The 21808-nt window shown below is 41.2% G+C and overlaps 1 protein-coding gene across 5 annotated transcripts in view; it reads left to right on the forward strand.

Annotated features, from left to right (window-relative positions):
* Nucleotides 1–794: 794 nt before the first annotated feature.
* SOBP (sine oculis binding protein homolog) overlaps nucleotides 795–21808 on the forward strand; it is a 156091-nt gene continuing 135077 nt past the window's right edge. For 3 of the 5 annotated variants that reach the window (XR_011422130.1, XR_011422131.1, XM_067053918.2), the window contains exons 1-3: nucleotides 796–1471; nucleotides 14086–14224; nucleotides 16295–16480. Coding sequence is in view for 3 of the 5 variants with exons in the window: in XM_067053918.2 (XP_066910019.2) it covers nucleotides 1376–1471; nucleotides 14086–14224; nucleotides 16295–16480 (421 nt within the window). In the remaining 2 variants the exon portion in view is untranslated. Of the gene's footprint in view, nucleotides 1472–4099; nucleotides 4221–14085; nucleotides 14225–16294; nucleotides 16481–21808 lie in introns of those variants that run through there. The other 2 variants (XM_070223630.1, XM_070223631.1) reach the window with 2 other exon arrangements.

Raw genomic sequence — 21808 nt, forward strand, 5'->3', positions numbered from 1 at the left:
AGACACGTGTGTGTGTGTGTGTGTTTGTGTGTGTGTGTGAGAGAGAGAGAGGGAGAGAGAAGGAGAGAAAGAACTGGAGGGAAAAGAAAGAAAAAAGAAAGAACAGGGGGCTGAAGGCCGAGATGTCCTACTTCCAAGTGGTTCATTGAGAGGCAAAAGCTTTCTTGCAAACGCAGCCGTAGCCCGAGCCGCTTTGGGGACCAGCGGAGCGCGGCGCGGGAACCTCTCCAAGGGGCCTCCAGCCTCCATGCGCCCTGAGGTGGCCCCCGAAGGGGGACACTCTATCCTGGCAGCTGTGAGGAGGGCAGGGCTGTGGTTTCTTTCCTCCGAGACCCCGGCGCTGCAATCCAGAGGCAGCGAGCTCAGTGTGCCTTCCCCGGGGGGAAGGAAAGCGGTCCTCTCGCACAGCGACCTCGGGTCCCTGTTCCCTCCCACTGCCCAACCACCTCCCCTCACCCCCATTCATTTTTCCTCAGCAGCTTCTAGGACGGGCTCAAAAACCGACTCCAAACCCACTCGAGCCCACATCACGGAGCTAAAGAGAATGGCTGGGGTCCGAGCGGCCCCGGGGGGCGTCGCGCAGAGGTGGCGGCCGCGAGGGGCGCCGCGTCCCGCCCGTGCCCGCCGCGGATGAGCAAGCGGCCGCGAGCAGCCCCCGGAGCCGCGCAGCATCCGCGTATACAGTGACGGTGCAAGCCACGCCCGCTCGGGAGCTGGGGGCTGTCCTAGCCCCCCCACCTTTCCCCCTCCCGCCCGCCCCCTCCCTGCCCCGGCTCCCTCCCTCCCCCTCCTCCCCGCGCCGGCCCCCGGCCCGCCCCCGGCTCGACTCGCGGGAGGCGCTAGGCGCCGGGGCTGGCGCGCTCTCCCAGGCGCACACACACATCCACGCACGCACGCCCAGAGCAGCTCTCTCCGCGCTTGGCCCCCGTTCTCTTCGCCCATGCAGACGGACAGAGCGACGGAAGATGGCTGACGACTCCACGGGGCACCGAGGATGCAGCCCGGCGGCGGCGGCGGCGGCGGGAGCGGCAGAAGCAGCGGCGGCGGCAGGGGCAGCGGCGGCAGCGGCGGCGTTGGTGGCGGCGGCGGCGGCGGCAGCGGGAGCAGGAGCGGCGGCGGCGGCATCCCCGAGACTCCTTGAGCTACCTTTCCCTCTGACAGCCACTGACGTTCTCCGCCGCTAGAAGAGACCCCGCTTCTCCGGCGCCTGCCTTCCCTCCCCCCTCCCAGCCCCAGCCCCAGCCCCGCCAGCACCGCTACCTCCGCCAGCATTGCCACCATCAGCAGCACCTCCACCACCACCACCACCACTACCACCACCACCGCCGGCGGCGGCAGCAGCCATTTCATCTCCACAGAAACCAGACACAAAAACATGGCAGAAATGGAGAAAGAAGGGAGACCTCCGGAAAATAAAAGGAGCAGGAAACCGGCTCACCCAGTGAAAAGGGAGATCAATGAGGAAATGAAGGTATTTTTGGACTTCGGGGCTGGAGAGACGGAGCTCTTTCTTCGGCCCGCTCCCTTTGGGCCGTGGTGTGGATTTGGGGGGTACAAGGGAGCGCTTGTCAGTTTCAGTAGGATGCCCAGAACGCCTCAGCTCCTCCTCCAGGTGCAAAACAGAGGCCAACTCGCGGGCTGCATCCCCGAGATTTGCCTACCTCCGATTCGATGGGGGTGAGGGGCGGCCTGGAAACCACATACTATTTAACCTTATAAACCCCAGCTTGGCACAGGCGCGTTTCAGGGGGAGGGGACCGGGGCCCCAAGTGGCGACTGGGCATGGTGAAGACGTTTTCTTACTCGGTGGTGTAGTTTTTCCCCCTTCTTCGGAAACCATCCCTCGGATTCCTCTAAAGTTAGGAGCTGCCGGGCCGAGGCACCCCGGGAGCGCTCGGTTCCACCCTACTCCCCAGTTCATCTCTCCTCTCCACGACCCCGCTTTCCCCGGAGTAGCCAGCTGCGACGGTGTAGTGAGGCTGTCAGCGCCGGGGCGAGTTGCGGCACCAGCCGCTCGGGTCTGGGTACCGTTTTGACGGCCGGCTCGCTTCGCCCGCCCCTGCCGGCGCCTCTCACTCGGCTGCCTCCGCCTCCCGCTCGCCTTTGCATGCTTCACTTCCCAGTTAAGCCGACCCGGGCAAGACCCGCTGAAAGATAGCTGTCTGAGGGGCGGCCTTAGCAGAGCGCCTGCCCATTGTTCGGAAAGGCCAGCCCGGAGTCCTCTCGGCGAGGCCGGGCTCCCCGCCAGGCCAGCGGTACTCCAGAGGTGGCGAGCGCAGCAGCCTGGCGCTCCAGCTGTTCGAGTTGGTGCGATTGCATAAGAGCACCTCTCAGCTCCGGATCACCCTGTCCCCGCTTATTTTCCGTGAAGTTGCAGTTTTTGCGAGGCGAGGGTTTCATTCTGTGTTTATTTCACGAGTCTCTCTCTCTTTTAAAAAAATATTTTATTTGTATTTTTTGTTTCCGTGAGTTAAAAACGAGTAGATTTCGGGGGACTTTAGTTTTCATTCTGCAGCCGTCTTGGTGTTCCCCATCTTCTGCATAGAATCCTTAATACTGCCAACCGACTTGTTCAGGTTGCTGAAGTTTGTATTTAAAAGACAAACGGGATGAAAATGGCATGCAACTAAGTGAAATTTATTGCATTTTGACGTTTTCTTGATTAGATCAAGCATATTCTATGAGAGTGCCTTGTATGAAGCCCATGCTTAGAAAGGGGCACGTGGAATAATATGTCCTATATGTGTACCTAGATGCATATACTTAGCTTTCCTTTTCTCTAGGAAATGTCTATAGCAATCTAAATTTTGGAGTTAGGGTTTTTCTTGCTGGGTGAGGCACGTAGTACCTGGAAGCATGAGGTGCAGCATCAGTCCAAGGAGAGTTAAGGAGGATTTGCCTTGGAAATCAGTGCCGTTGCTTGTGATGGAAACCACCATTGATTCCAATGATAGCTTTTTTTTTTTTTTTTTCAAAAAGAGACCAGTAGGAGTTGTTGTCTTCCCATGGAGGTAGAATTCAAACAGTCTACAATAATCCTTCTTCCTCACTTACCTTTCCCCCCTGTCCTGCATTTCCAGGTCACTTTTCCTTTTCCTTTTAAATTGGGGGTGGAGGAAGAGGAGAGAGGTGAAGCTACTAGGCAATCGCAGTGTGCACTGGCCCTTTAAAACACTGCTTAATGTGATCTATATGGATGGCAGCTTTTAAGTTTCATAGGTTCTAGAATTACAAATTAGCTAATTTTAATCAAAACATGTGAAATGTTATCCCGGCTGGATATAAAGGCTGACTGTGCTCTATGCTTGGGGCTCGCGTTGTTGACTTTGGCTGCGGGCGTACTCCGTGGTTTGGGAGATAGTTGTCCTTCTACAGTATAACAGATGTTTGTCTGAACTGGTGAGGAAGAAACAAAAACAACATTGTGTGAAGGGGAAAAATTACACAATTTTTAGCCGATGCTACAGGACTAAGTATGGAATTAACCTTCGTGCACAGAATTTCCTCTTTTTAAAATGTTATTTTTCTTCCAAATCACCACCTACTATTTGAAGTTTTAATCCTTATCGTTTCAATACAGTGTAGCATTAAATAAGAAGCTTTATGCAGCAAATAATTCAATTGCCTGTAGGATCAGTATTTTCTCTGCTTTGGAACAACGTATAGGAGACCTCTGGCTGAAATCTTCAGTCATGTTAACATACACCATACCAGTGAGTCATGAAATCTCATTTCTAGTGGAATAGTTTAGTAGACATTCCTCAAATATAATAGCACCAAAAGTCCTCATTTAAAAAGTGACTTCTCAAAGTCAAATGGTGGAAGGGTTATTTTGAACACATCAATATTTTTCTGCTTTTAATATTAATAACCACATCAATAAAACTCCTCCTCAAAGCTCAGGGTATTATTACCCCTCCATCTCCCCAAACCTAAAGTGTAGAGTAGCATAACAAGTTGGTTGCTCTGTATAAAAATGTGTGTAACAAAATGTCACTGAGAACACAATGTGGCCTTGTGAAGCTTCATATCGGTGCCGCTGGAGTTGCCTGGCTGTGTTTGCCTTCATCTGAACGGCTTTCATCTGGACCAGTGTAAACTAAGCCCTGGTAAGTAATCACTGCCCGGCAGAAAGAAAGGAATGTATACAGCTAGCACGGCCTAAGCTGTAAAAACGGAAACCTGAGCCCCCACTGCGGATCACATATCAAGGCTTGAAGGTAGGGGAAATGAAAGGGGGAAAGAGGAGAGAGCGAATGGAAAAGTCAGCCTGGGAAGTGGGGAATCAGGAGGAGGCCCCCCCTTGGGGAGATTTGGCTCAGGGATTAGGGAATTTTATCGTGGTGTACAGTGACCTACTCAGGTTTCAACACTGGTTGGATCAAGTTGCTTCTCTGCGAGCTGAAAGAAAAAGGACTGGTGTGTATGTGATTTTTTTTCCCCTTCGGGTAATAGAAAGGACATTGGTACAAGTGTCTATTTTAAGTACAGCAAATGCAGGGCACTTAGAATGAGCAACAAAATTGCCTCATCATAGAGACTTCCTTCAAGATTTCCTAATTGAGATAGTCACATATTTATTTAAAAATGGCTGGAGAGGACAAACTGGCTGAGGTTTAGCTGACACCAGTAATGGCAGTGGAGATTGTCTTCATGTGGCTAGGCGCTAATGTTGGTTGCTGTTTCACTGGATCAGATATTGAGTTACATTTTCGTTATCACTTGTTTAATGTACATGGCACTTGTAACAAATTTAAATTTGATACAATATAATTTTGTGTGTGAAAAGTACATGACTTGGCATAGCTTGCTTATGTGTACTTCAGTGAAAATATCTTCAAGTAGACATGTTTGTCTCATGATCTTTACAGTGTTTCTTTATCTTTCCTTTTCTTCTTCCTCCCTTCGTCCTGTTTTTTCTTGATTAAAAAGGCTTGTTACTTTACTGTACTTACAATCAATATGCCTTATTTAATGAACAATAGAGAAAGTTTTAAAAAATCTGATGGCAATGCAATTTATATTTTGGCTTCTTTTGGTTTCTAAAGTGAATATTGTGATGGTATCTAATGTAGTATGTCTTCAATATATTGTTAGCTCACAAATATCATAATAAATAGATCTTAGGAGGGAATTCTGACATATGGAAGGGTTAATTCATTTCAGGAGTTCTTCCAGAACATGGTAGATATAATATAAAAATGAGTTTGTACTATTGGATGTCTAAATGTAAATATATGTGTAAGTGTAAATATAGTCGCACTTCAGGGATGTACTTTGTGCACATAGATTTTAGTGAATATGATTAGTGACTACGAAACGGTAATACAACTCACAAAATCTAAACTATGAGTGGAGATAATGAGTCAGATTTTTATCTTTTAAAACTCTTTGATAAAACCAAGGTGATTAGATGCAGCACTCTGCCCTGAAACTTTCCTAAACAAACCATAATTAATGCATTTACAGTGTTTGTCTTCTTTATCAATTGCTAAACTACAGGATAATCTGTGTTAAATGTCTTAGGGTCTCCTTTGCTGAAGAATTTTCTGTCTATAAATATTTTCAGTAAGTAATTTGTACCTAAAATTATGCTTCAGTCCTGATGCCTACAGTTAGAATCGGGCACATCTGTTAGAGTTTAGTAGTAAACTCACCACAAGATTTTCTAGTTTGGTTTCTGATGGTCTTCATTTGGTATTAGCGATGACCTTTGTCAATTGCGTAGACAATAAAGCAAGTTGCGGAGCCCAGCTGGTGAGTGCAGTGAGATAAATAGCCTGGCTTTAAAAAAACAGAGAGAGAGAAATCAGAGTGTGGATTGAAAAATCAGCATGTTTAAGGTTGAAAATTTATTACTAAAACAGGTATATTTTAAGTTTTGCTGGTGAAACGCCACCCTGGTGTCAGACATGGTAAGTCTCAGGAACCTAGAAAGTAGGCTCAGGACCAGATCTTGCTGTGGCATTCACAAATTATGTCAGACCTCCCCAGCTGAGCAGTGGCCTCAGATGTGCCACGTGGCAGGGCTGGGGACTAATGTTAGCTGGGACATGGCTTTTGCTCCTTGTGAGCTGGTATAGGATGTTCCTGAGCCCACCAGCCTTGTTCTTCACATTGTTCTCAGTTGTCCTGCTCAAGGCTCCAGTCTAAACTGGTAGGAGATGGTCCTAGGAGGGCACAGACAGCTATGAATTCTGCTCTGTTCAAACCAGGGGTTTTCTGAAAAGAGTCTCTCCATCTGTGAACCTGTGAATGTGATGTGCAGTAGAGCGAGATTCTCTAAGCCTTATACAACTTGCAGGTTCCAGAGACGAGGAAATGGAAAGGAACCACTCCACTTCCTCCCGAATCTGAAATAAACATTTAAACTAGAAGAAAATGAGTCTGACAGACTCATTCCCTTCTGCGTTTCCTGCCTCTGTGCTTGCCAAGCACTGCTCTGAGAAGCCAAGCCCTACTCTCCTTGTGTGAAAGACAGACTCATAGAAACCAAGTAGCAGAGTTTTTAAAGGAAAGTCAAAAACAGGGCCTCAAAAAAGGCAAATGAGTGCAAGTGACTGTCTGCAATAGAGTTCTAGGGAAAAGTAGTGTCTTGTTAGGGTGACTAGACTTTTTATATCTTCTAAGGAAGTGTCCTTTTTATGGAGTCTTTATACTTCTTCTCTTAAAAAAATTCGTTGGAAGTAGTAGAAGGTGGATCATTTAAAAATCTCTGAAGTCTAAAACTTCCTCTGTGGAATGGGAAGTCAGCCACACTTGCACTCTCCAGCTAATAAGATTATTGAATATTTTCCTAAAGGGGAAGGGATATTACAGGGTAGAATGAGAAAAAATAGAGTACTTTGTTTTTGATGGTGCCAATTGAAACATGTAAACAGACATGAAAGCATGTGGTGAGTGAGATTTGCTGAATGTATATTTAAGGATCTGTAGACTGATGGGTGTTAATATCTCTTATGTAACCAAACGGCTGTAGAATTCTGTCCTGCTTTAAGGCCAGTGGCTTTGGCACCGACAGGAAAACAATGTAACAAGTCTTGGTGATTTTTAGGGCAGTTCTGCAGCTGTGATAGGACACAGCTGCACACAGCTGCACACCTGCCATGCCTGCCACAATGTTAGCCTGAGGGCTGGTATCCACAATTTCACAGCATTGCTTTGACCTTTTTTAGGATATTTGATGTCCTGGCTACAGATTACAATGTGAGGACATAATTGTCTGTTCTGAGTCACAACAAGACAAGGAAACGACATAGATTTTATATGTGGAAACACACAATTTTGGTTTCATGTGCCAATTATACAGCCATCCGATTCAGGATATATCAATAAGACAAGAAGACTTTCTTCTCAGGGCTGCTGCAGGCTGGAGATGGATTTTGGTGTTATGATATCTCCTCTGCCCTTAAAACTGCATTATAATCATTGTGTTGGGGCTGAGAACAATGCCGCAAAATGAGCCAGATGGAGCGCAGCGATTGTCTTCAAAGGATTTCAAGCTAAAAAGCTGTAGTTCAGGTAAAAACAGCAGGGCTCAATGGGTAAAGTCTGCACTGAGTGTGAATCTGGCTGCTCTTGTTATTTCATGCATGTGGATGACCCTGTAATGGGTCATCTCTGGGGAGTGGCTCGTCCTTAGGATACCATCTCATCCAGTGGGATCATGAATGTGAAAGTACTTTGTAGTCATAAAGGGCTCTTCCAATATTTGTTTTGTGCTATTTAAATTTTTACCTCCCGACCTTCTTCTTGGCAGACCCTAAAATAAAACCCATCCACTGGGTCTGTGTTAAGAGAGATGACTTAGCCTTAGCCCTAGGCCAGACCTGAGACTAGAGCTAGAAACTGACTTCTGATCAAGTTCAATTCCTACTTCACTCTGGAACTCTGAACAGGCTCTGCCCCTCTTTTGCAGACCCCAAGCCCCTTTAAAAAATACTCACTCATTGAGTCCAATGATGCTGAATAGAAATCTATCTTAGCCAGAACAACATGGAGGTGAAAAGGGAGATAAAATATTTTTCTAAAATAAGCATTATTCTATTATTCATAACCTCAACTAGCAGAGATACTAGCATTTTTCCCAGCCTTATAAATTGCTCAGGATTGGTGGTTTCCTTTTCCTTTCAAAGTGTTTCTCATATGCTCCACTTGGATAATGAGTGTCAGAGTGTTTTGAAGTTGAGTCATGTAACTGACAGACCCTTTTTATTAGGACTGTGAATATAGCTGACATGATTGGCTATGAGAAGACTGTGTGTTAATTAATTTTTAATTAAAACTATTTTTTATTTTTATGATAATAATACATGGATATGACAGAGGTGGTAGAATAAGCAATACAAATAAGCAAAAAGAGAAAGAAAGCCTGTAATTTTCCCACCTAGACACAATTACTGTCAACATTTTGATGTATGTCTTTTCGTGTCCTTTTATGTGTGATACATAGTTTTTTTAAAAAACAAAGATGGTCTTATAGTGTACTAACCTTCCTTTTAAAGTTTAATATATTGTTAATAGCCTTTCACAGCCGCAAAAATTTATCTATGGCATATATTTTAGTGGCAAAATAGTATTCCATTTTAGTCGTTCCATGACTAAGCTATAATTTATTTAACCAAATTCCCATTGTTTGGCATATAGCTTGTTTCTAAGAAAACAACACTGAGATAAACATTCCTGAACGTGCATATTTTTGCACTTATTTCCTTAGAATAGTGTCTGCAATGCCTAGAAATACAATTGCTGAATCAAAGGGTATGTAAATTTTTAAGGCTTTTTAGGCATAGAGTCAAATTACCTTTTCTAAAAGTTAAGTCAAATTTAAATTCCCAATAGTATGAGAGTGCTCATTAACGCTGGACATTATAATTTTTTTTAGCTTTCACATATTTATTTTTGGAATCAGTTTTCCTCAATTTTGTTTGATCATTTTTCTGTATTTATACATTAAAACAAATATTTGGGAACATATCCAAATGTATTAGCATGTTTATTGAGTACATTCTAAGTGCTAGGCATTGTGCTAGGTGAGACATAAAATGAAATAAAAGGTTTCTGTCCTCCAGTAATGTACAGTGTATTTGGGATTGGTGACATATTTTACCAGAGCTGTGGGGTGAGCTAGGACTTGGAGGGAAATGGGAATTATGTTTGTGGGGAGAGGGAGCACATGGCTTTTCCCTCATTCAAATGAATGGTTTGGAGCTCTTTGAGAACTTTCTGCTTTCTTGGGTAGGATACAAAATTGAAAACACATCAATATTTAGTTATGCAAGGCCTGGGATGAAAGAAACTAGTAGTACCTACCTATGTTTTAAAATGTTTAGTATTTTCAAAGTAAGATCATTTGTCTTTTTTGAAGACCTTGAAGTACTTGCATTTCAGAGGTGTTTTGAGAATTGGTAATTACTGAGTTTTTCAAAGTGACTTGAAGTCAATTCTTGATTATTTACCTGGTGAATGTTCAATTAAAGATCATTTAGATTGAACTTTGACATTTGTATAGTACTTCCAGTTGAATAAGGAGAGTGTCTAATGACTATCCTGGGAATTAAGTTCCAACAAAAATAAAATTTGCCAGTATGGAAAGAACTCAGAAGAGTGGGGAAATAGTAAAATGTCCTGCCTTTCCACCATCTTTCTTCTTTTTTTTTTTAAATTCTAGGAAGATATCATGCTTTCAGACTGAATATTAGGATTGTCTTCTTTTCTTGGGAGTCCTGGAGGTGAGAGATGGGAGTTGGAAAAGGGCAAGGAAGAAGTATGGGGGTACAGTTTTAGAAGTGCAAAGCAATTAGAGTATGATGTGATGTCAAAAAATTGTCAAAATGAGAAGATTAAACTTTAATCATGAATTTTGAGAACGCTCATTCCAATACTACAAATAATTAAGGAGAGTAGGGGCCAGTGATCAAATCTGAAAGCAAGACAAATCTTAACATAAGTAGATATGCCCCGATTGGAAGGCTCTGTATGTGATATTGACATCCTATGGGATGATTTCTTTTCAACTCTTTGATTGGTTCAAGGAGGTACCTTCTTTGGGATTGCTGACACATTAGACTGTGAAGAATTTATATTAGAAAGAGGCCTGGTATAAGAATCAGAAGATCTGTGTTTTCCTTCTGACTGTACTAGGCGATCTCTCATGCCTGTCATTTACCTTCTGGATGCTCTAAATTTTCTCTTGTAAAATGATGTCACATAGGTTCACCAAAAGTTTATTGTGGAAATCAAATACCTAACTCATAGGGTTATTGAAAGGAACAGCAGAGTTAAAGGATGTGGAATCACTGTAAAGTGCTATAAGCGTGTTAGACATTATCATTATAATTATAGTGACCTATTTTCCAAACCCAAATTGGACCACATGGTATGAGAGAGGATTTTTGTGCCACTTCCAAGGGCAAGAGGCAGTCTGCAAAATGTAACTTAGATGCCAGAATATTGAAATTTCTGGCACATTTTGATGGTATATGGGAACAATGATAAAATATTTGAAATAGTGGCTGTTCAGTAAAATTTATGATGTATGATCACTATAATTATGATATTTCTTTGCAAAATGTATATTATCTCTTGTATAAGTGGAAGTTCTTTGATTTTACAGAAACTTAGAGCTGGGAGGGACTTTAATAAGAGACTCTACTTCAATTTTCTGCCCTCAGTCTCCAGGACGAATGCTGGGTAAAGATTTGAGGGGAAGCAAATTTTGCAGCATCCCTTGTACAGTAGCTTGTCCTGTTATTGGACGGCTGTACCTCAAAATCTCTCTACATTTTAACTCTTATCATCTTAATTTTTTCACCATTTAGAAAAACATAACTTACTAAGAAATTTATATAGGAAAGGAATCATTTTTTTAATGGAACACTTTTCTGTAAAGAATAATGATGCAAAAAACGTTGAAAACATAACCTTGAAATTCTCTACCAGAAGGACTTGAAAATTCATATAGGCCATAAACATTAATTCATTTCTCCTAGAATATGTTATGTTTCTTAGATGATAACTTCACAAACCTATTTCATTTCCTTTGATTTAGCACCGTAACAAGCCCACGTGATACCTGGCACCAAATTCTACCCAGGGATATAAAGTTTTAAATTATTTATTCCCTGGGGTTTTTTAGTTTCTTAATACCGGAGTGTATAAGACAGAGGTAGTAGTCTATTTCTTGTAGTTATACTATAAGAAACTGTGGTGTTTGTTTTCTCTTTCTTTCATCTTGTTCCTCCTTTCATGAAGGTTTGAGATTTATGGCTTGAGGCTTTATAAAACTTTTGTTTTCTGCTTTTGCGGTCATATATCAAAACATTAAGGTGTTTATTTTTATTTTCAGTGACAAGAAAGGGAATGCTTTCGAGTTTATTTTCACTGACATTTATAGTAACTTGAAAATCGTGGAATAGATCAAGTTCATATTGATTGTCCCACGAAGCCTCTGAATTTTCAGCACAAACCGTAAACTAAGTGAGGCAGTTAGGATGCCCAGATAATATGAATGTGGTGTTAATAATCCAGTTGAGGTTTCAGTTTTTACCCAAATGTCTGAAACTTCTGGATCCCATCCCTGGGATTGGTTCTGAAAGGCTGAATAGATTTGCAGCTGGACTAAAACAAACAAATCTATATCCTTTGCTGGGAGGCTGCGCCATGAATTATGCATCTGTAGCCTTTGTGTCACTTCAGAAGTTAGATAGACCTGGAGAGATACAAACGCCCAGCTACAAACAGTCTAGAAAATTGGATATGGTGGCCAGGAGTTACTATGCGAAAGATTTGCTGTCTTGTTGGCACAATTCTCTTAGAGATTGGGACAAATAGCACACAGACCAATGGGGTGGCTTGGACTTGCTTTTAACGCTGTTGGGAATTGGTTTTTTGATGCAAGGTATAATCCGTATCCTTGGAGATTTCTGCTGCCAGACCACTGATGGAGGACCTCGATTTGTGTGCTTAGGGACTGTCATTCTCCAGTCCAGGCACTCGGCTCAGTGAAAGAAATGGGGTGTTAGGGGAGACAAACGTCTCACTAAAGGGATCTCTTTTGATCGAGTAGAGCAGCATTTAGCTGTGTCCCCCTCAGTGAGATTCCAGAAGTTGCTGAGCTTATTATACATATCGATCATATCATCTTTGTGCGTTCATGAAAAGAATGTCTATTTAATGTGAACATGACCAGCCATCAGAAAGAATAAATGCCTCACTGAAGCTTGATATGGCTGACTGTTGGCCTTATGGATGGTAACACGGAATCAATCTGGCTGGATTTTTTTTTAATTGCTTGTGCACTACACCATCACAGATCGACCCAGTTGCAGCTCTGAGCTTAAGTGGGTACTAAAGCAAAAAAAAAAATCTAGCATCCTGTGGGTGGTTTGAAATGCCACATTTGCTTTTGTGGATTCAGTAGAGTAGTATCTTTTCTTTTTTATGCAGCCCCTGCTGAAATCTAAAGTTGTGAAATTCAAGAGAACATGGAACTCACACGTTGAGGCTATGCATGCTCTGGTTAAGCCTTGGTGCTTTGTTTCAGCTATATAAATTATACATCCCAGTGTAATTCAGAAATGACAGCTTCTAGGGAGAATGAGAAAAGATTCTTTGAGCCACAGAGAAGGTTAGAATATATAGTTTTCCTAGCTCAGTCTAGGAGGCTCAGGCTGCCTTGCCAGATAGAGATGCTTTTTAAAAAAATTCATTCAACAAATATTTATTAAGCCCTTACTCTGTAGTATAGAGTCCCTTTTGCTAATTAAATTTTTTTCCAGCTTTATTGAGATATAGTTGACACATAACATTGTGTAAGTTTAAGGTGTACAATGTGTTGATTTTATACATTTATGTATTGCAAACTGATTACCACCATAGTATTAGCTAACCACCTCCATCCTATCACATAGTTACCATTTCTTTTTTTGTAGTGAGAGCATTTAAGATCTACACTCTTAGCAACATTCAGCTATATGATACCGTATTATTAGCTATAATCACCATGTTGTACATTAGATCCCCAAACTTGTTAATCTTATAACTGGAAGTTTGTACCCTTTGACCAATATCTTCCCATTTCCTCCACCTTCCAACCTCTGGTAAACCCCACTCTACTCACTATTTCTCAGATAGAGATGCTTTAAGGTGTATGCAAGCATTAAGATCATTAACATACACAGCACATCTTGTATCAATATCTAGCAGTTGTTAAGTTCATAAAAAATAGTCACCTGATATTAAAGCTTTAAATCTGTCCAACTACACCCATTATTTCCACAGTTTGATATCTATAATAACAACAATAATAACACCTTGCATTTATATATCGATTTATAGTTAATAATGTGTTTTCATATGTTATCCGCAATTGGGGCTGGCTGGCTGGTAACCTTAAAGATATTTGGTACTTCTATGTTATTTGTCAGAAGACAATCATAGTGACCTCTGATTTCATGGAGAAAGAATCTGGCACTAATGAAATTTGTAAAGCAAATTATGCTTTGATTTTTAAAGAATACTCTTGCAAAAGGAGAAATTAAAAAGGGAGACCCTTGTAGCCTATTCAGCTTTCTGTATGGTAGTGGTTGACAATTGAGAAATTATTTCTTTGCTGAGATTTTGCTTTATCTGCGATGAGTCGTGTTAAGAAACAACACCTGAATCAGAGAGCAATTTTGATTTAGATTGATCTGAGCCACAAAAATGTCAATTGTTTTCACTTTCAAAATATTTCCTCAGCTGTTTTTGTGCCTTCCCTTTCAATATTTTTCTATTAGTGTGGGATAGAGACTTTGCAGAAGAATATGCTAAAATATGACTTCCTATTCGTAAGCAAAACTGACAAATACCTTTTTTCTTATTATCACTAAATTGCAAATGTCTGAAGGCCTGTCATAATTGAATGCGTCATCCTGAGATTTAAATGCATTACAATTTTTGAACGTGATTTGAAAAATGAACACAACTCCAAGGGAGGTGAGGCAGAGCTGGCAATAAATGGGTAGTGCAAACAGAATTCGATTTATGCATTCTTTTCAAATAGTTATTGATTATATAAATAAGTAGCCTATGCTTCTCTTTCAGAACTTTGCAGAAAACACCATGAATGAACTCCTTGGCTGGTATGGCTATGATAAGGTTGAATTGAAAGATGGTGAAGATATTGAATTCAGGAGCTACCCTACAGATGGAGAGAGCCGGCAGCACATTTCTGTTCTCAAAGGTAATGACATTTAATGTCCCTTTGTTCATGCAAAAAGGATTAACTATCTCAACCTGCCAGAATTAAGTTGCTTTGGGACTCATTTTGTTGATTATGCCAATGGTCGATTTAAATGTACATCCCCAGTAGTACTTTCTCATAAGCAGCATGCCGCAGAATATAAGAGAGCAACATAAAACAAAAATAGATGCCGCTTAATCTCCTTCCAGCAATGGGCGAGCTAACTAGACAGGACTAGGGATTTTAAGTGCTGTGGTCCTGCCCACAAATTTATAGAAAGGGACAATGTTTGCTAACTTCTCCTAGTTTCCTGAGCCCTTTGATATATCAGTTGTTGGGGACTGGTGCTTTTTTTTTTTTTTTTAAAGATTTTTTAAAATTTTTTTCCTTTTTCTCCCCAAAGCCCCCCAGTACATAGTTGTATATTCTTCATTGTGGGTCCTTCTAGTTGTGGCATGTGGGACGCTGCCTCAGCATGGTTTGATGAGCAGTGCCATGTCCGCACCCAGGATTCAAACCAACGAAACACTGGGCCGCCTGCAGCGGAGCGTACGAACTTAACCACTCGGCCACGGGGCCAGCCCCGGGGACTGGTGCTTTTTAAGTGAAACCATAAGGGTTTTTTCAGACTGCAAGAGAGAATCGTGGTTAGTTTGGTAGTTCCCCCCTCCCCTGTTTCTGGTGAGAATTCTAAAAGAAAGCTCTATTTCTGGATTGCATGTGAAGTTTTTACCCTTCCTTCATCCCCACAGTATTGGATAGGGTAAGAAGAGGAGGAAGAGTGTAGTACATGATTGAATCCTATATTATTCCAGAAGAATTTTCATCAGATCCCAGTTAAAGAGTAGAACTTAGAAGCTTGGCAGAATTGAATTAACACTGATTCTACCAGTGGGTCGCAATGCCAAATATCTCATAGGGAAGGCTGGAACCATTGGTGGTTGTTGATATGGATAGTGAACTTAAGAACCTAAATTTGGAATGAGAATTTGTCAAAGAAAGAAAGAAGAGAATGTGAAGAAGCAACCAATTTGGGGAACTTTAATAAAATGTGGGTGAAACTAATTGTGTGTCATCATTGGCAACTTGATCAGTATTTGCATTGCACTCAAAATCTATTGGCATAAACTACCTGTTCATGCATTTTATTTCCAGTCTCTAAGATAGCGCTTCTCCTTCTTATATGCCAAGCAACGAAATGTAAATGAGCTGTCCTGCAGGCATGTGGAATTGAACGTACGTGACAAATTTTATGTTAAGCTTGCTATGAAATTGTGCACATCATGTTATGGCGATAGTATGATCAATTTCACTGTAAATGAAAAATGCAAGTCATGAGTTTATATTCTATAAACTAATAGCTCATATAATACTTGGTCTAGGTAATAATCTTTGCCTCTGGGGAACATGGAGAGAGTGCCAGGATATGCCACTGGAGGGAAAAAAGTTGTTTTCCCTGGTTGAGTTGTTTTTTTTTTTTTCAATGATTCACATGCAAGGATAAAATTCATACAGTTCATATCATTGTAAGATTTCTTCATTTTCATTTTTGTTAATTTTTAATGGGTGTTAATGGGGTAATGTAATGGGTCTACCCTGTGATACAACAGTTTTATTCCTCTGCTTCTTTCTCATTGGTTCTTTCGGTTATAATCTGACCCAAGGTTATAATGCAGTGGGACCTAGTTGCAGTGCTGGGGGGCACTTTTAAGCTTTCCCTCTGGTAGCTAGAGAGCAATGCCTGCTATATATCACTTTGTACATGGAAAAGGTTAATTGCCTCTCAATTTTCTATGGGCTTTTACAGTGCTAAAATTCATCACCACGATGCAATTGGGATGTTAGCTATCATAGTGGAGCAATTATAAAGGACCCCATTGGAAATTTATGGTAACAAGACTGAAAAGGTCCAGGATGGTCTGTGAAGCTCTGGTAAAGTGTTTAAAGATTTGCAAGGAAAAACATATTTTATTACACTTTTACTTGAAAAAGCCATTTTACTTGAGAAAATGTAGTTTTAAGGAAAATAAGTGCTTTTGTCATATTGAATGTGATTTTTTTCTCTTACAGAAAATTCTTTGCCAAAACCAAAATTACCTGAGGACAGTGTTATTTCACCATACAATATAAGCACAGGCTATTCAGGGCTTGCCACAGGAAATGGACTCAGTGACTCACCTGCAGGGTCAAAGGATCATGGCAATGTGCCCATTATTGTACCTTTAATTCCGCCACCTTTCATAAAGCCACCAGCAGGTAAGTGGCTATGGGGTTTCCAATGATAACGGTTCATAGAAAGTTGTTTTAACTATCTTATGAATAATTATTAAAGGTTCAAGTGAATTTTGGAAAAGACCACTTTAGGAATTTTGTAGATAAGAAATGTTAGTGCATTTATTATTAAAAGTAGTATTACTATATTATGCGAATTCCTCAGTCTACTGCTTAGGACTTTCACCTGACAATGAACTTTTCCTACCATTAACTACAAAACAGTTATTTTCTTTCTCTGAAATCATCTGTTTAAAATAAAAAAGGATGAACTAACTTAAAAAATTACATACTGGCTGGTTAGCAAGAAAAAGTAACCGTGGTTGAACTGGTGGTGGTGTTGTGAGGGCCAGGTCTCCTCTGTGGGTTTTCTGGAGGAAGGGGAAGTTTTGTAGAGGGTGTGTGGCAGGCTTGTTCCTCAATGTGACTTCTTTGAAATCCACTTAAGAAACAACCTAGATCACCCATCTCCGCCACAGAGTTCTTTCTAATTCCTGGAAAGCTCTCTTTGAGAGCTTAAAAAAAAAATGGAGATCTGAATTTCACTTGCATGAAAATGTAATCAGTTCTTTTATATTTCCAGAAAATTAGATAGCAGTGTATTAAGCTAGATGGCAATGAGCTGAGCTTGATGTGATATTGCAAGCTAGGTTACAGATATGTTCTACGCAGAGAAAGAAGTTCAATAGTACTGTGTCTGGCTGCCTTAAAATGTTAGAATTATGCTAGAATATGTAATTGCTACACTGGTTATTTTTCTGTATATTGAATTGAACAATGATAAATACAGAGTTTTGACAGCAGTACTTATTGTAACTTACTGAAGGTAATGCTTGTATTTTTTTTTTAGAGAAGATAGGTGTTTGGTTATGTTCCCATAAACAGTGAAGATATTTATAGATACAAGTTCCTAGGCTTGTGTTATAGATATATTTAACACTTCTAAGTGTTACTAACATTTTTCTTCATGGTATGGGCATATTCTCTTGCTTGGTCTATTATATTTTAGCAATAAAAGTGTCATTTCGTACTGAGGTTCTCAGATATATCATTAAATCCACTTACCTGTCAAAGTCACTTGTAATTGCATTTGTTTACTAATTACTAACATGATTTGTGTATCATGTAAAGTTTGCCTTTCTAATGCCACTCTTCTTCTTTGGTTGATTGTGTTGTGATGCAGAGGGGCCTAAATATATCTCCCAAGGGCCAAAGACATATTTTACATAGGCCGGCTGGAGAGAAGAGGGGTAACTAATTTTGTAAATGTAGGGTTCGTGTTTGAATGACTGTCCTGTGACTTAGGTGAGTGGTGATGATGCTGTGTGACTGAGTGAAAAGAACATGGGCTTCAGATTCAGACAGATGGGGTTCAAATCTAGGCTTTGTCACTTACCAGCTCTGTGACTGTGGACAAGTTACATAAGCTGTCTTCTCCTCAGTTTCCCCATCTGTAAAGTGGGGATCACAGTTCCACCTCATGGCATTATTGTGGCTGTGAGACCAGAAAATGTATGTAAAGCATTTAGCATAGTGCCTGGCACACAAAAACCCTTCTGTAAACACCATGCCTCTTTTTCTTTTTTCCAGTCCTTGTTCTGCCCTAGAGTTATCATGCACATAATTTGTGCATAAAAAGGTGTGCATCCAAATGCAAATTCCCCTCTAAGATTTATTTGAGCAAAGCAAACAGCTTTAGAAATTAGCATAGCTGAGGCTAACATGAGTCTGGCATGCCAAAAAACCTGCCCTGGAGTTTCCTGCTGAGCCAGCCACGTGGAATTCAAGCACACAGCTCCTATTTAACTCTAATTCCACATCAGATCAGGAAATAAATATGCAGAGGGATAGAGGCCAAAAACTGAGCCTTGGAAGTCTTAGACTTAGGAACTCTGAGGAATCAGAAGCCAGAGTAACCGAATGCCAGTGGTTTTATGCTGTCTTCCATGCAACTCCAAGGCACTCATCTGTTGAAAACAAAATGTAGGGAAGGACGTGTTTAATTTTCTGTATCTGCTCTAAACCTTGACTCAATCCTATTCCAGGGTTCTACATGACAAGACAAAGATACAGAAAGGTTCTCTGCTTTCAAGGAGCTTACTCTATTAGTCCCTAAGCAGAAACTTGCAGGAGAGAGGACTTTTCATTTAGTTATATTATCTAGTGCAGGGGTCAGTAAACTTTTTCTGGAAAGGGCCAGATAGTATTTTAGGCTTTGGGGCTGTACTATTTCTATCACAACTACTGAACTCTGTTGTGGTAGCAGTAAAGCAGCCACAGATAATACGTAAACAAAGGGGCATGGCTGTGTTCCAATAAAACTTTATTTATAAAAAAAGGCAGTAGACAGGGTTTGGCCCAGGGACCATAGTTTGCTGATCCTTGCAGTAGGGTACGGTGGCAAGTCTCATGATAACAAGAAGGTGAATAGAGTTTCTAAGAGTCAGGCTGTGAGCTTTGCCAAGATGCTCTGTGTACTATCATAAGGAAGGCACAGCAACAAGGGCAGGAAAATTGTGAGGTTTTCAGGGTATGTGGTGAGCTCTGGCACATAGTAGGTACTCCACAAATATTTGTTGCATGAATGAATGGATGACTGATATTCAGGTTCCCATTGCACATACACAAGACAGTACAGGTTACTTTATTGTTCACTGAGAAAATGCTAGTACCTTGTCTGAATTAGTCCCAACATGTCTGACCTTGACCATAGCCTCCCTGACAGTGATGTCAGTAATTATCCATGGATAAAGAAAGTCCACGAATTATCCAAAAACTTCTGTCTTGTTAATCATTTCAATTCTTCCTTCTGGTAAAACTTTTACCAGAGTGATTATTCAACGTAATCGAGTTGAGGGACACTCACTGTCAATTTTCAAGTCATATGTAGATTAACACGGCATTCCAGAGGGAAACTAGTAAATGGTACAATGGCTAGAAGCAAAAGGCCCCTCTGTAATCAGCCCTGAGTAATTTAGAGTTGACTGTATCACGCAAGTGTCCACCCCTTGGGATAGGGAAGACGAGGATCATATGTGTACTTTGGATTTCTGGGAAGAAAATATTAGTGTCCAAATTATTCCTGTTGTACTGTAAACTGGCTATGTGAAAATGCTAATAATAATAGTGCTTTATGTTTATATTAAATCCTTTACAGTTTATGAAACTCATTCACATTTGTTATTTAATTTGATCTTTACAGTGACCCTGGGAAATAGCATGTTAGATACCATTAAATAAAGAACTGAAACTCAAATAGGTTAAATGGCTTTCTCAAGGTCATGTGGCTGCTAAGTATGTGAGCCAAGACCAGTACTAAGGTCTTCTGACTTCTTATCCAATTTCTTTTTAATTAAAGTTGCGTTTTCAGCATATTTGTACAAAATTTCCCTAGACTGTATCAAAATACGAGTATCTATTAATCTGCTACTTCAGATTCCCCAGTGACAAGGGATACACCTTGTTCCTGCAAAAGCTTATTTTTTAAGGTCCACATCTTTTGGGAGACCTGATGGGTTCTCTAACCCTGGGACTCTGTGAACCGGGATGACCTAGGAAGAGTAAAACCCCCGCTTAGTTTAAAGTGTTTGCCATCACGAGACAAGCTGTTTCTCCTCTGAGGTACTAGAGGGCTCCCATCTGGTCAGGCACTAGTTCCAGGGTGTTTCATGTGCTCGGGCAGGCTCACCCCTGGATCTGATCTGTGTTTGGCAGCCAGTGGGCCCAGTGGAATACTCGTGATTGGGAACACGGTGATACCACACTTGCTTGGATTTCCACCTTCCTTTTGCACAGCTGCATACGGAAGTGTGGGTGTAGCTTACTTCTGGGCCTGGGGAACTGCTTTTCTGTTCCTGCCCCCCTTTACTTCAGAGAATTGGAGCTCCCTGTGCTTTGGTGACTACCACAAGCATTGACCTTGCTTTGGCCGCACAGGTTTGTGTTCCATTGCGTCTGATTTCTGGGGCTAAGCTGCCCTTCCCCGCTCAGAGACAGAATCTGGCCCTTGGTGTAGGGTTTGTGACATCACAGTCGTTACTATGGTAATAGACTTGTTATAAACACAGGATAATAGCCCTGATTTTGCTTTTTTTTTTCCCTCCAAGCAGTGAAGGGAATCACCATGATCCTTCAATAAGAATTGCAGACTTTTCTGCAGACTCAAGGAAGTGAATAGAGTAAGGCTTTGCCATACGGAGCAGCGATTAAAAAAAAAGCTATTATAAGAATAATGTTAGAAAATAATAGAAAGTATTGACCAACTCTTTCTTTTTATGCAACATTCCTTTATCTTTTTAGTTTGAACAAATATGAAAACCTCCTTTGCTGATTTAAAAATCACAGCATGAGCATAGTCTGAAGTGGCAGAAGATATATCAGCAAGAATTTTGAAAGATAACTCGGGTTAATTATATTGTAACTTTGCTGTAATTCTTCTCATATTAGAGAATTTATTATGGATTCAACCTTTGAGACTTCATTCAAAGAGGGTTGTGCCAATAAGGACTTTGGGCCTGGATTATAAGAACTGTGCTATGGTGAGTCTCTGTCAAGATATTATGCCTGCCCTGCTCCCCTCCATGTTTGACTATTGAAGGAAAGCCATTCACAATGGATTTTAAATACAGTTTTTTTACAAAGGTTTTACAAATGTAATGGCACTTGGCTCCATTGACCAGACCTCAGTCCTCTACAGCTGTTGGGTACATTTGGGTCTCCCCACCTTGTCTACCTCTGCTCAAAGTAACTAACTGAGACTCACCAGGATTTTTATCTTCTAGTTTCAGACTTGCTCCGTGACAGCATTTTGCTCGCAAAAATTTTTTAAAAAATCAATAAAACCATTCATGTAATTGTTTTTGTTCATGAGGAAAAGATGAAAAGCAGCAACTTTTTCTGGTGAAAGTTTCACTGAGCCTTGCTGCAGAAAACACTGTGTTTCTAGGAGACGACGTTTTAGATCTGAGTCTTGACAGGTTTTCCCAGAGGCTTACAACTTGCCTGTTACAAGTCCAGAATCCCTCTAAATCCCTGAATACTTTAAAATGAAATGAAATGAAATATGAAAAAAGGAGGAATATTCTGGATGCATTTTTATGACAGTTTGGCATAAAATATCTTTTACCTCGAATGGTAAGTGACCTTATTTATATTCCCCACCATGTGGGAGGTGAGAGGTGGGGTCCATCCACACAGCACACACGGGTCTGTGTGGAGGGAGATGAAATCCAGCTCCTAAGACCACCTTCATTTCCTGTGTGCATCGCCTGTCTTTGAAACAATGACCATTTCCTGTCTTCCAGGATGGTTTGC

The sequence above is a fragment of the Equus caballus genome, chromosome 10 (genome assembly GCF_041296265.1).
Source record: "Equus caballus isolate H_3958 breed thoroughbred chromosome 10, TB-T2T, whole genome shotgun sequence".
In the NCBI taxonomy this organism is placed as follows: domain Eukaryota; kingdom Metazoa; phylum Chordata; class Mammalia; order Perissodactyla; family Equidae; genus Equus; species Equus caballus.